The 14,360-nt window shown below is 44.9% G+C and overlaps 1 protein-coding gene across 1 annotated transcript; it reads right to left on the reverse strand.

The window, feature by feature from the left end:
- Window positions 1-5,685: 5,685 nt before the first annotated feature.
- Window positions 5,686-7,149, reverse strand: ZNF805 (zinc finger protein 805). Its single transcript, XM_006868260.1, has one exon. It carries the CDS (start codon window positions 7,135-7,137, stop codon window positions 5,686-5,688), a length of 1,452 nt encoding a protein of 483 aa, XP_006868322.1. The 5' UTR covers window positions 7,138-7,149.
- Between the last annotated feature and the right edge of the window lie 7,211 nt (window positions 7,150-14,360).

Below are 14,360 nucleotides of genomic sequence, written 5' to 3' on the forward strand. Positions count from 1 at the left end.
CCTGCCTATCGTGTGGCCACTTTCCAAGTATGCTTTACCACGCCAATTTGTAGTGGTCCCAGCGCCTCTTGACAAGGGGCACAGTGTAGGAAACAAGGAGCCGGTGTACAGCCATCCTAGCCTCGGCAGGATGAATTCCGATTCATAGCAACTTCTCCTTAGGGTTTCCAAGACTATAAATCTGTACAGGGGCTGAAAGCTTCATCGTCCTCCCTCAGAGCAGCTGGCGGGTTTGAACCACTAACCACTAGAGCGGTCAACACTAACCACTGTGGTACTTGCAAAACGGCAGAATCAGGCTCTCCTCTCCCCCCGACTCCCCTTGCCCGCTCCTCATCTTTTATCTCTTCCACGGACCCTGCGAACCACACAAGGTCGGCGGTTCAAACCCAGCTAGCCGCTCCTCGGAAACCCTATACAGGGTCTCTCCTAGTCGGAACAGACTTAAGGCACTGACAACACAGCCCCTCAGTGGGTTCTCAACCCGGACTTCATGTCTGCGTAATGCCCTCGTAAAGAACGTACCAGAAGTGTTGTCTGGGCAAGGAGACTGCAGGTTTAGGACTCCAGTTTTCAACATGGTCAGTTTAAAATGTCTGTGAAACCCCAAATTAACTAGATTAAGATGATAGTTTCGCATATGAATGCACTTTGGTACATTGTTGTAAACAGAATTGGAGGTGTAAACAGAATTGGAACCTTACAGTCTTAAATTACACTGGATGGAGAGTACCAAATGAGTGTAGGAGAAAACCTACATTAGTCCGAATGAACCCGGAAGCAGCCCAAACAGCCTTTGCCCGAGTTTCTAATATAGTGGGAGTATACCATACTCCCAAGGAATCTTCTTTCACTTGGTTAGCTGCTTATAACAAAACTCATCATAGCGTTAATTCCACTGTATTAACTACATCTCAACTGCCAAACCAGAGAATCCTGGAACGGTCACGTTGATACAAAACCTTAACTATCACAGAGGTTTTAAAAGATTCATGTAAGAATTTAAACATAATTTAATGTACTGTTGTAGCAGGTTCTGAATTACTTTAGCAGAATTTTACTTGCATGTGATATTAATGATATTGCCTGATGATTTCCGCATGTCACTGGGTCTCCTCTCTTTGGAATGGGCAAGATAAGGATCTCTTCCTGTCGTAGGCATCGATTTGAGTGAGTGCCCCCAGCGCTTCATCAGTTTGTTGAAAGATTTCAATTTGTATCCCATTAATCCCGGAGCCTTGTTCTTTGCCCATGCCTTAGTGCACCTTGGACTTCTTCAGTACCACTGGCTCTTGATCATATGCTGCTTCTTGAAATGGTTGAACATTGACCATTTCTTTTTGGTACAGTGACTGTGTCTTCCATGTTCTTTTGATGCTTCCTGCATCCTTCAGTATTTGGCCCATGGGACCCATCAATATTGGAAGTCAAGGTTTGAACTTTTCCTTCTGTTCTTTCAGTTTGAGAAATGTTGAGTGTGTTCTTCCCTTTTGGTTTTCTAACTCTAGGTCTTTGCACATTTCATTAAAACACTTTGTCTTCTTGAGCTGCCCTTTAAAATCATCAAATGCTACGTAAATATTTACCAAAAAAAAGTCTCCAGACATTGCCAAATGTCCCCAGGGTTGGAGGTATTATCATCTCTTTTAAGAACCACTGGTTTAGAACAACATTAAAAACTATGATGAGAGAAAAGACACGTCACAGGGTAGGGGTTTAGATTCGATTTGGTGATCAGCATACGGCTGAGGGAAAGGTGGTATCGTGCTGAGAAGGTGCCAGGCTGTGAAATTCTAAAATGCTGGAGAGTCCGGACCAATGAGTGAGTGTAAAGAGCTTAAGTGGAGAACCCCACATTGCTGGAGCAGACTGCGCTTGGGGGCAAACAGTATCAAATTTGCACAAGGAGACCAGCAAAACTATCTACTCTTTTCCAGTCTTGCTTCATCTCTTCTTATTGAAAAAGAGCATACTCATAATTTCTGTTCTCAAAAAATAAGTCCGTCTTAAGCTGAGTGTGGTGAAATTAGTTCCTTTATGTGGTGCTTTAAGCTAAATAGCTTGAGAAATGATTCCAGTAAGCCCTAATGAGTAAACTTTACACTATCAAGAGGCTTTCACTGACATTTCTTCCATAAGCAGTAAATTATTTGTGGTTCGATATGCTTTGTTGGGCCCTGGGATTCAGCCTGCCCTGCCCTATGAATAGTATGCCCCTTGCACGGTGAAGCAGTTACAGAAATGAGCAGGTTATATAAATTAAGAGAGCACAGTGTCATATGCAAATGAAGTATATGTGACCTACCAAGAAGGGATTGGTCAGTTTGAAATAGATGAGTTCGTGTATATATGCAACCAGCCGCACAGAAGGTGACAGGCAGAAAGCACATAGAAGGAATAAAAAGGTTCTGGTCCTGTTGGTATTGTTAGGTGCTGTAGATTCCCACTCATAACAACCCTGTCTAGGGCCTCTAGCTAGTTCAATAATTACTATGGCCACACAGAATTCATAGACCATACTTACAGTTAAGTGGTTAATTAGGGAAGAATATGGAATCAAGATTAAGTTGGAAGTTACAGTAGCTGTTATGGATTGCACCTCAAAATAAAGAGAAAAAAAAGATCCCCACAGCAGCATGATAAATGGAGAAAAGACTGACATTTTCAGACTTCATTTTGCTTGGATCCACAATCAACACTCACGCAAGCAGCAGCCAAGAAACCAAACAACGTATTGCTTTAAGTAGATCTGCTGCACATGACCTCCTTAAAAGTGTTCAAGAGCAATGATGTCAGTTTGAGGACTAAAGTGCCCCTGACCCAAGTCACGGTATTTTCAATAACCTCATATGCATGTGAAAGTTGAATATATCAGGAAGACTGTAGAACTGATGCATTTGAGTTATGGTGTTGAAGACTAGTAAAAGGTACCAGGAAGTGCCAGAATAAATCTGTGTTGGAAGCAGTACAGCCAGTTGCTGTTAAGTGCCATCGAGTCAGTTCCAACCCATAGCGACCCTGTATAGTTTCCGAGGAGCGCCACACCAGAACAGCTAGGACACTCCTGAAAAGCCAAGTTGGCGAGACTTTGTCCCTCGTACTTCACCCATTAACAGGATGGACCAGTCCCTGGAGAAGGACATCATGCTCGGTAAAGTGAGAGGAATTTCACCCCCAACACAATGGACTGGCACAGGGGCGGCAGCAGTGAGCTCAAGCACAAAGACGGCAAAGGGCCAGGCAGTGTTCCTTCCTGTTGTGCATGGGGTTGCTACGAGTCGGAATATCTACACTCATACATGGAGTCCTGGTGTGGCGCTGCAGGGTAATGCACTGGACTGCAAGGTCAGTTTGAGCTGCAAAGTCAGCAGTTCAAACCCACCAGCCGCTCCTCTGAAACTCTAGACAGTGTCACTAGGAGTCTTAACAACACATACTCACATTTACCACATATATGCCTAAATACATGCATTTGGACCCACAGTTTGGTTTTTACTTTTTGTTTTAAAATTATATATGCTATAGCAAGCAGTTAATGAGACCCTTTTTTATCCTACGGAATTTTATTTTGTTGAGAATATACACAGCAAAACATCCATCAATAGTTTCTACAATTTAGTTACATTGATCACATTTGACTTATGTAACCACTCATTTGCCTTTTCTGAGTTATTCCTCAGAGGTTCCTACCTTTCCACTGTTGTCAATTTGATCCCATATAGTTCTTTAAAAGCATAATGTTCAAGTCTGGACTTTTTTTTTTTTTTTTAAACTAGTTAAGCCAGACTGTTGTTCAGTTTTAAGATGACCAGAGAGGATGCTTTTGATTTGCTGTTAAGTCCCTCAAGTTGGTTCTGACTCACAAGGATGCTGTATAGAATTTCCATGGAGCAGCTGGTGGGTTTGAACCACTGACCTTTCCCTTAGCAGTCCAGTGCTTCTCCTACAGGACCACACTGGGACTCCATTTTATCTCATGGAGATACTTACAGGGGTTCATCCACCCTCCATGGCTCCAGAAAATCCAGAGTCCATGAGAATTTCAAATTCTGTTCTGCAGTTCCTCCTTTTTGATCAGGATTCTTTTATAGAATCTTTGACCAAAATGTTCTGGACAGTAACTAGGCACTGCCCAGTTCTGGTGTCATGGCAAAGGAGGCAATTATTCATGGAGACAATTAACCACACACTCAATCTTCCTCCCTCTGTTCCTCCAGGTGAACACAGAACAATTTTGGTTCCTTGAATGATCACTTGCAAGCTTTTAAAACCCCAGGCTCTATACACTGAACTATGACACGGGCCAGCAGCATTAAACATGCTGGTGAGCCAGTGAACTGGGATGCCCCATGAAACCCTTTTGGCTTAAACTTCCTAGTCTAAAAAGCAAATCCCTGAAGTGTTTGGTTGTACATACACAGCCTCAGCAGCTTTGTTGTTGTTTTTTTGGTCATTGTTGTAAATATATCACACAACTTTTGCCAACTTATCACAGGTGTACAACTTGACAACAATTACAATAATCGGCTACCCAAGCACCACTCTGTGATTTTCCCCACCACCTTTAACTGCCTTTCTCTCCTCCTGTCTCTGAGAAGCTGTAATAAAACTATGCGCACTCTATACACTGGCCTTTTCTTGTCTTTTTATATAATTAAGATCATACAATATTTGTCCTTTTGTAATTGGCTTTTTCACTCAGTGTCATGTATATAATAAGTTCCATCCATATTGTAGCAAATTTGAAGACTTGATTTCTCCTACTGGTTGAGTAGTATTCCATTGTCTGCAAGTACATTTTATTTATCCATTCATCTTTTAATGGTCATGTAGGTTGTTTACACCTTCCAGCCACAATGCTGAATGAACACTGTTCTATGTCTCTTTTGAGTCTGCTTAGAAGTCTTCTGGATAATCGCTTATGGGAGTAATTGCTGGATCACATAATTACAATTTTAGTTGTTTTGAGGAACTCCTATACTGCTTACTACAACTGCACCGTTTTCCATTTCCACCAGCAATGGATAAGGGTTCCAATTTCCCCACATACTTACCAACAGTAGCCCTCCTAATGGGAGTAAAATGGTGAATTGTGGTTTTAATTTGCATCTCTCTGATGGCTAATGGCAATTTGAACGATATTAAACTGCTTTCTTAAAATATAGCCATTTGTATGTGGAACCTTATTTCCTTAAATAACAACTATTGCACAACTTTAAGCCTTCCTATTTCTCATAAAGACTTATGTACCTCGAGGGTAGAACAATTTTGGAAAAGAAAAAAAGGATGTCAACAAATTGCTTCACAGCTGCCTTAAACAAACTCCACTGGCACTGCGTAGCAGGGATGAGGCTCTTTAAATTCTAATAAAACAACTACTTTATGCTCAAATACAGAATCAATGACAGATGGAGCAAGTTTGGCTGGGAACTCTACAAAATGAGGTGTTTCCATTTCTTTTCCTTATCTATGCTCCTCTATCTCCCCATTCTTAGTTTACATACTCCTGAGATGAAAATGCAGAGTAAACCAAGAAAGACATGGTACAAGGTGTTCCTGGGTGCACAGCGACCACTGGGTCTCATTCCTGGGCGATGGTCAGATGTAGCATCAGACTCTAGGCAGATCGATATCTACCTAACTCTTAGATGACAATGACTAATCTGTGACAGACAGAACACTTCTTCACAGGGATGGCACTTGTGAGCTCTCCCTGTGGCATGAACGATCAGATGCTGAGTAAGAGGGTTCCTCCGACCAAACATTTTCCGCGGTTGTTACGTTTAAAGAGTCTGTTCCCAGTAGCAATCCTTGGATGTTGAGCAAGGTGTGCCCACTCGTGAGAGGTCTCCCCACGTCCGTCACACCGACAGGGCCTCTCCCAGGATGGGTCCTTTGGTGCTGAGTGAGGTGGGACTTGCGGTTGAAGGCTTTTCCACACTCAACACACTCATACGGCTTCTCTCCGGTGTGGATGCTGTAGTGTCGGAATAAAGCCGGCCGGTCACGAAAGGCTTTCCCACACTCCTTGCACTCAAAAGGTTTTTCTCCTGTGTGGCTCCTCTTGTGCAAGATAAAAGTGGAGAGGTGGGCAAAGGTCTTCCCACACTCACTGCACTCATAGGGCTTCTCCCCGGTGTGGATCCGCTGATGCTGGGTGAGATGCGGCTTTTGGCTGAAGGCCTTCCCACAGTCTGTGCACGCATAGGGCTTATCTCCAGTGTGGATCCGCTGGTGCTGTGCCAGGGAAGACCTGTAGTTGAAGTCTTTCCCACACTCGACACATTCGTAGTGTTTCTTCTCGGCGTGGATCCGCTGGTGCCGTGTAATCTGGAACCTGTGGTTGAAGGCCTTCCCACACTCACTGCATTCATAGGGCTTTCCTCCGGTGTGGATCGTATAGTGTCGCAGGAAGCCCGGCCGGTCACGAAAGGCTTTCCCACACTCCTTGCACTCGAAAGGTTTTTCTCCAGTGTGGCTCCTCTTGTGCAAGACGAAAGTGGAGCGGTGGGTGAAGGCCTTCCCACACTCACTGCACACGTAGGGCTTCTCCCCGGTGTGGATCCTGTGGTGCTGTGTAAGGTGTGCCCTCTGGTTGAAGGCCTTCCCACAGTCTGTGCACTTATAGGGTTTCTCCCCAGTGTGGATGACGTGGTGTTGAAGGAGGGTTGTGCTCTTGCTAAAGGTTTTCCCACACTCTGTGCACGCGTAGGGCTTCACGCCAGAGTGCACCCGCTCGTGTTGAACCAGGAGGTGTCTCTTGTTAAACACTTTGCCACATTCCTTGCAGACGTAGGAAGGCCTCTCATCATGAGTCACACCATCTTTAGCTGGTCCAGGTGAACCCCCATCATGGAGAACATGTCCTGGAGGGACCTGTTCCTGCAGAGGCTTTGAATAAGCACAATCACCTGTCCCCAGATCATCGTGCGCACCATGTTCAGGGCTCATTTTCACAGGGAGCGGTTCCTCCTGGGGGTCCATGTCTGTTCTCAGGTGGTAGTGCTGCATTTCTGATGGCCCCTTCTGGGGCCTGACTTGCCCTACCTGGGAGTCCTTGGAGGCTCCCTGCTTCAGTTGTCCTTGGATTGAGGCTCCCTCAGATAAGACTGGTGCAGGAGTGGTTGGCTCTGTCATCTCAAGTTTTACTTTGTCCCTTGAAAGACACAAAACATACAAAAAGGCCTATTAGAAGTGCTAACACAGAACAAAGCAATCCACCACTTCAGTGAGAAAACCAAGTCGGAAGAGTGCCTTAGTGTCTGCTGAACTCGAGGTCTGCCAGTTCCGGCTTCACTCCCACCTGGGAAGGGAATTCCGCGTGAGCGAGTGAGACAGGGATACGCCCTTCTCACCGTCCACAACAGGCTGTGCGTGGACACAGGTGTAATCACACCATGGGTGGTAAGCTTGTGCTCAACAAGGACATCTCAAAGTCTCTGGGGGTATAAGGAAGAAGCACCCACTGCAGTTCTAGAGGTGACACAGAAAAAGATCAAAGGATACTTCCTACAGAAGGTGTTTCACAGGTGTCCCTGCGGAGGGCTCAGGTGCCGGATAAGAGTGCATGTGGAAAGGGGGGTGCTGCTAAGAGAAGACAGGAAAGCTGATTCCCGAGGTTCTGACTTGGACGATTGTGAGCGCTGCCACTTCCTTCCCCAGTCAGGGCTCAAACGTAAGACAAGCCTGAAGAGGATCTGGGTGGACATGTTTGAGGCCAATGAGAATAACACTCGCTGGGTGAAGCCAAAATAGACGTCTGAATCATAATAAATACTCTCCTTCCAAATGGAGTAATACAAGTAACCAAAAACTGGACTGGCAGAAAAATTCTAAAGTGAAGAAGCAAAGGATAGTGCCCAGGGAAAGTTACTGGATCTTTCTATTTATTCATCCACAAAATGGGCAAAATAAGAGTAACAACCTCTTAGAGTTGTTACCAAAAAAAAAAAGAAAATATAACATGTTACATGAAGACATTAAAGAATAATTATATGAATGAAGATAATATAAAGGTGCAATAATAATATAACACCCAATGTATTGTAAATATTACACAAATACCAATAATAATAAAACCCAAAACAATAAACAAACCGAATACAACTTCATGTATAATCCTACAGGGTTTATCCTAGAATTTAACAGCCTCATTTTACAATGTATATGAAAAAGAATATAGCCAAATATATCCCCCAGGAAGAATTTGGATGGAGATTTACCATGTTGGGTAAGGTGGCCATCAGGCACTGTGGCACTGACCTAGACTCAAGACAGACTGGCAATGAAAAAGAAGAGTGAGCTCAGGAACAGACTGTCACATGTGAGGGGGACTTCAAAAAGCTTGTGGAAAGACAGAAGCAAAAGATAATGGAATTTTTCCATGAACTTTTTGAAGTACCCTTATATATGGCAGTGGAGGCAGGACAGCTGAGCTGTGGACAATGACATCCTCCTTCTGAAAGGTGTTTTCTAATTGATCCCAGTCAGCAGGCCGCAATCTGGAGCAGAAAACCCACCGGCACCGTTGGGTGTCACACTACTGAAATCCTTTCTCTGAGGCAGAGATCTGGAAAGTGGTAGACTTTCAAACCCGTTAGATGACTCTGACACCCAGGAAGGTTTGAAAAGCGCTGGCCTCTTCAACTTGCAAATTATGTACCCTGAAGCATCCTGCAACTCGGGACAAGGAGAGGAAACATCCACCAACCCGGAAGCTAGCTCCAACTGGAGTTTCTCAGTAGGTGAGAGAATGAATTTCCTTCAGAGCCAAGCACCTGGGAGCCGGTCGGTCTTCTGCTAGCTGCTGTCTAACACATAGTGCCAGATGTGGTGATGAAGACACTAAGACAGGGTCAATGGCCAAAGGAAGGCTCAGATACCAGGACGTGAACCAAGTTCAGGGAAAATATTGTTCAGGAAGCAGTTGTGGAACGCTGGTGATGCTATGGGTAAAGCATTGGGCTGCTAACTGCCAGGTTGTCAATTCAAACCCACCAGCTGCCTGAGGATACAAATGAAGCTGTTTATTCTGATAAAGATTTGAAGTCTTGAATTCCTATGGAGTTCTACTCAGTCCTGTAGTTGTTAAATCTGTTCAATCCAATCTGGCAGCTCACACAGGGCTCCTCCCCAGCACCGCACCCCGACTCCACTCCCCTCTACGGGGTACTGGAAGCAGACATGGCTCACTGGCAGAAGGCATGCTGCTTACAGTGATGGAAAAGTTGGTATCGGATACCCATAATGGCTGCTAAACACGATCCATGTAACTGATGTCGCTAAACTATACAAATGAAAAATCCTCACACTGTAAATGCTACAAGAATTGTGAAAACAATCAAAAAAGAAAAGGGAACATGTGAGAAACAGCATTTCAAAACTAAGGCTCTTAAGACAAATGAAACTTCTGACTAACGTCCTAAGTGTCTCCGTGTCGGACTTTTCTGTCATACTACACAAGCTGTCATTTCTATTAAAAAAAAACATAGTAATTTTTATTGAAATACAAGGAATTTCTACAGAAAAATGCCATTTACCCACCCTATTCTACTTACGGAATCCTGGTGAGGCGCTGTGGGTTAATGCGCCGGATTGCAAAGCCATTCGAATTGCAAGGTGGCGGTTCAAGCTCACCAGCTGCTCCTCGGAAACCCTATACAGGGTCGCTATGGGTCACAATCGACTCGACAGCACTTCACAACAACAATTCTACTTATAGATGAGCTTGTGTCTGGAAATAACCAATGTTAAAACACTGTTCAACTTATCCATGTGTTAAATACTGTATTAAACAGGCAACTTTGGTAACTAAGGCAATTGTAAGAAAATATCCTCCTTTAAAATCTCAACTGTGTGTGTAATTTTCCAAAGCTGTGTTCTGACTGTCCCAACTTATGATTAAAATGTTGTTAAGTGCAGTCGAGTCAGTTCCAACCCACAGCGACCCTGTATAGGGTTTCTGAGGAGCGGTTGGTAAGCTTGAACCACCGACCTTACAGTTCAAATGGCTTTGTATCTGGGGCATTAACCCACAGTGCCACAAGCGAATGTAAAATAAAGACAAGTATCACTTTCCTGTATCAAAATCCTTTGTCTCTCTTTGAGCATTAGAAAACTTGGTAGTTTTTCTTGTAACCATCCGGTTCCTTCAACAGAACATTATTACATTATTTCAACAGAACTCACCATCATAATGCTGAAGTCACTCAGTTTAACACAGCCTGTAACTGTCTAAATGCAAAAAAAAAACAAAAACAAAAAAGCACATGTAATCTTAGTGGTTTGGAGTCCTGCCATGGCGCTGCAGGTTAATGAGCTGGACTGCAAGGTCGGTGGTTCAAGCTCACCAGTCGCTCCTCAGAAAGTCTACACAGGGTTGCTATTGGTTGGAATCGACTCGACGGTACTTAACAACAACAATCTTATTGGTTAATTAAAATCCTGTCACCTAGAGCATGGTAACAAATAAAACTATCCTGTGCAGAGGTGATCCACCCAAATCCTGGCAGCTGGGACTCTGTAAATGTAAACCAATCAAAAACACTCCAGTTTTCCTTTATTAATCTCTGATTAACTCTGTAATTTCTTGGAACACTTTATTAAAAGGTTCTTTTGCTATTAATAAAACTCTCTGAATGTACTGAGAACAGACTTGGAGGATTTTGTTCTTGTACAATTGTGTCCAGGCAATGCCAGATGTCCTCTGAGGTGGACTGTTGATTGTTCACAGGCTCAGAACACAATATACGTAGGCTAATGAAATCAAGGAGAGACACGGGGTGCAGGGGAGGGAGCGTGCGTGAACATCAGATTTGCTGATCAGAATAGAATGGGTACAAGATGGTATTGTGCTGAGCATGGGCCTGCCATGTGGGATTCTGAAGTGAGGTGCACTTGGGGACACACACACCAGCCAAGAAGAGAAAGTGCAAAGGTCAGAGTGAATGTGCGCTGGGAAAACGGCAGGAATCCAGCAGAGACATCAGAGGAAAGAATGTGACTGTGCCTACAGAGGTCAGCACGCATGATGGAGGACTCACACAAAACTTCTTCATAAAAATCGATCACACTGCAAGCTATGCTTCATCTCTTCTCATTGACAAAGACCCTAATTCCAGTTCTCTAGAAATTCACTTACTCCAGTCCTCACCATACACACATGGTTAAGTTCCAAAGACTAGGTCATCATGCAAAGACCAGTGTTATGTGAAAATGGACGACCACGTCAGAACCCAACAAGGAGATTAGGTCCTTACATAACTGACAAGTTACATCGTGAAATCACTGAGAATCACGGCCTAGCAGAGGTAACACATAACCTTAACCTTCACAGTCAGCATTACCCTTGCCTCGCACCTAGAGGTCACCACTGCCAGACCGTACATCGATAATGCACAAACTATGGTCAGACAGACTTTTACTATTGCTGACAATGTGAGATGCTGGGTACTATGATACTTGTTAACTAGTAGGTGTAGACGTTTCTTAAAAACCTAAGCCGTACATGGTGAAATGAATTCCCTTATGTGGCCTTTTACCTTGTTCTTTAGAAAACCAGTTCAAAAGACTTCTCCTAAGCCCTTAAGAGCTACCTTTGCCCTAAATTTCCACCCCACAGACTTTGCTACTTTTGCCCTGGTTGATTGACATTTCCTGGGTAACTTTAAGGAACTTGTGACTTGATAGTTTGGGTCTGGCCCTGGGTTGCAGCCTGCCTGTGATTAGTATGTATTTCGCATAGAATTGGTTAATATGCTATGAAAATAAAAAAGGGACTTTATACTATGTAAATGAAGTGAATATAGGCAACTATACAAATGAAGTGTGTTGTGTCCTACCAGAATAGGAGAGGGGATTGGTCAGTTGGGCCTGGAGGAAGGGCCAAACGTTGAGTGCCGAGAGGTTTCCCTATATATGTAACCAATCCCACAAAGGTTAGGAAGAAGCCAGCAGTAGCAGAGAGAACAGATACACAGAACCTTCTAGAAGAACTGTAACAAAGATCAAGGGCTATAACAGGGAAGACTGAGAGACTCACAAGGGGCCCTGCAGCAGAGCTGGCAATGGTAAGCCGGGAAGGGACCCTGCGGAAGTTTGTGGAGGAGGCTTGGAAGGGACCTTACGGTAGAGTCGGTGGTGATGGCAGAAACCTGTTGCTGGAAATGCAGCTGACAGAGCCGGACAAAGCTGTTCTACTGGCTACGAGCTGGATTGACTGGTAGTGGGGAGACTGAAGACAGAGGGGCCCGTCCTCAGGGCTCTGAGAGGGGGCATGTGTGGCTGAGAAGACCCATCCTCAGGGCTCTGAGAGGGGGCATGTGTGGCCGAGAAGGCCCGTCCTCAGGGGTCTGAGAGGAGGCATGTGTGGCAGAGAAGGACCTGCTTGTTTGCAGGGCTAGGGGATTGCAGAAGGAAGGATGTGGGCTCCTATTAAGGGACGTCTTACAGACTTTACCCACATGTCTCCTGAGTTGGTCTCAAGGAGGAGCCTTTTGACCCTGACTCTCAGTTGTATCTGGTCACTTCCTTAAGAAACCACTTCAATGTAGTTCTGTAACAAAAATGGGGGAGTAAATAATCTTATAGTCCAGGAACAGAGGACCCTAGGAACATCAAGGGACAAGAGCGCGAGCAGAATGTGGGACCCTATGCAGAGCAGCAGCAACACCAGAGGCGGAGACAGAGATGAGGGCTCTGGCCTCATGGAGAGAGAGAGACTGGGTGTTGGCAGCCAGGAGGCAGGCTTACAGATGTGCCTTTTAGTTGATTTACTTATTATATATTCCTGAATGGTTCTGTGTATATACCCCACCTCCCCCAACAAAAACAAAGGGAATGGAAGCACACACTGTTGAATGATGATGCATGAGAGTGTTGGGAGCAACTAAACCACAGGTCTCAGACTTGGGGGCAGTTTAGCCGAAGGACTGCAACTAAGTTGTGGTCCACAAAATCCGGCTGCCCCTGAGGAACTTGCAAAGCCTGCCTCAGGGAACAAGGAATTTGCAATGTCTTTCCTTGTACGCAGCCATGGCCTTCAGTTTAGTCTGCAAAAACATCTAGCTGTCTTATCTCTGTTTCCCTAGCAACTACATTCTTCTGATAAAGTCCCGCTTACTGCATGCATCAATACATCAAGTGTTTTTTGCAGTCTTTTCCTTGCCCGCCAGCACTCTCCTTTGATTTGTGTATATAATAAACGTGCTGAACGTAGGTCGGTGTCACAGTATCTCCATCAGAGTGCTGTGTCCAACCTGGTCTCAAGTTTACTATCTCATTTTGTGTCCTGTGTCTTCCTTTTTTTCTCATCTCCTGTCGCACCTACTCGGGTTTAATGTCTCTGTGCGGTTGGCGGAGTGTAACACTTGTCAGTTGCGGTATATGGTGCCCAACGTGGGGCCCAAGTACAGGGGAACTCTGAAGCCAAGAAGAGGAGATGCTCCGAGGAGTGCGCGCTCAGATAAGGTACTGAGTGGATTGGAGCTTCAACCGTGTGTAAAACATGGGAAACTTAGGCTCAAAGGACCACCAGTTGTTTGTAGATATGTTTAAAGCCCTATTGAGGGCCAAAGGAACTCTTATACACTTTTTGCATTTTCTCTTTGGACATTTGTGCGTGAAAGCTTAGACCTCGGCTTGACTCTGAGAAAACAGTTTCTAACTCCCAGCATGAGCTCCCAGAGCATTTGCGGCTCACAATTCCGCCACACGAGGGGCTCCGTTCACCCGAGCCATCAGCCAGCAGAAGGAGGGGCTGGGAGAACAGGGAGCCTCCACTTGTCCCCCAGACTATTCCTTAAAGGAACAGGGGCCTCCGGTAGCAGAAGGTTCCAATTCAGATCGGAAGAATCAGAGATATGTGCACCTCAATTGAATGTCTTATCATTAGCTGAAGCAACAGCTGCCAGCACGAAACCTAAAGTGCTTACAGGCTTAATGCCAAAAGCAAGGGGAGCCAATCTCGTGTGCTCTTCCTGTTTTATCTCCAGTACAGAAGGCCTTGAGAGAACCCAGAATAGCAGGGGAGGCTAGGACGGGCTTTCCACAAGAAGTCTATCCCATCCTACAGAGGCCTGATCCTCAGAACCCAGGTCAGATGCCCCAAGAGCATCAGATCATCCCTTTCAAAACCCTAAAAGAACTCAAATCAGCAGTTACTATGTATGGACCTACTGTCCCTTTTACTTTAAGTAATTGGACATAATTGCAATTGAGGCTCTATGTCCATCAGATTGGCAGACCTAAGGCCTGCCTTTAGCCAGGGGGACTACCTTATGTGGAAAGCAAGCTGGCATGGGCTTAGCACTGAGCAAGCAGAAAGGAACTGAAACCATAATGTTCCCATTATCCTGGCTATG

This window comes from Chrysochloris asiatica, unplaced genomic scaffold (assembly GCF_000296735.1).
Source record: "Chrysochloris asiatica unplaced genomic scaffold, ChrAsi1.0 scaffold00116, whole genome shotgun sequence".
Lineage (NCBI taxonomy): Eukaryota > Metazoa > Chordata > Mammalia > Afrosoricida > Chrysochloridae > Chrysochloris > Chrysochloris asiatica.

Coding starts and splice junctions, on each gene's coding strand:
- ZNF805 (XM_006868260.1), bottom strand. CDS start 7,137: ATGACAGAGCCAACCACTCCTGCACCAGTCTTATCTGAGGGAGCCTCA.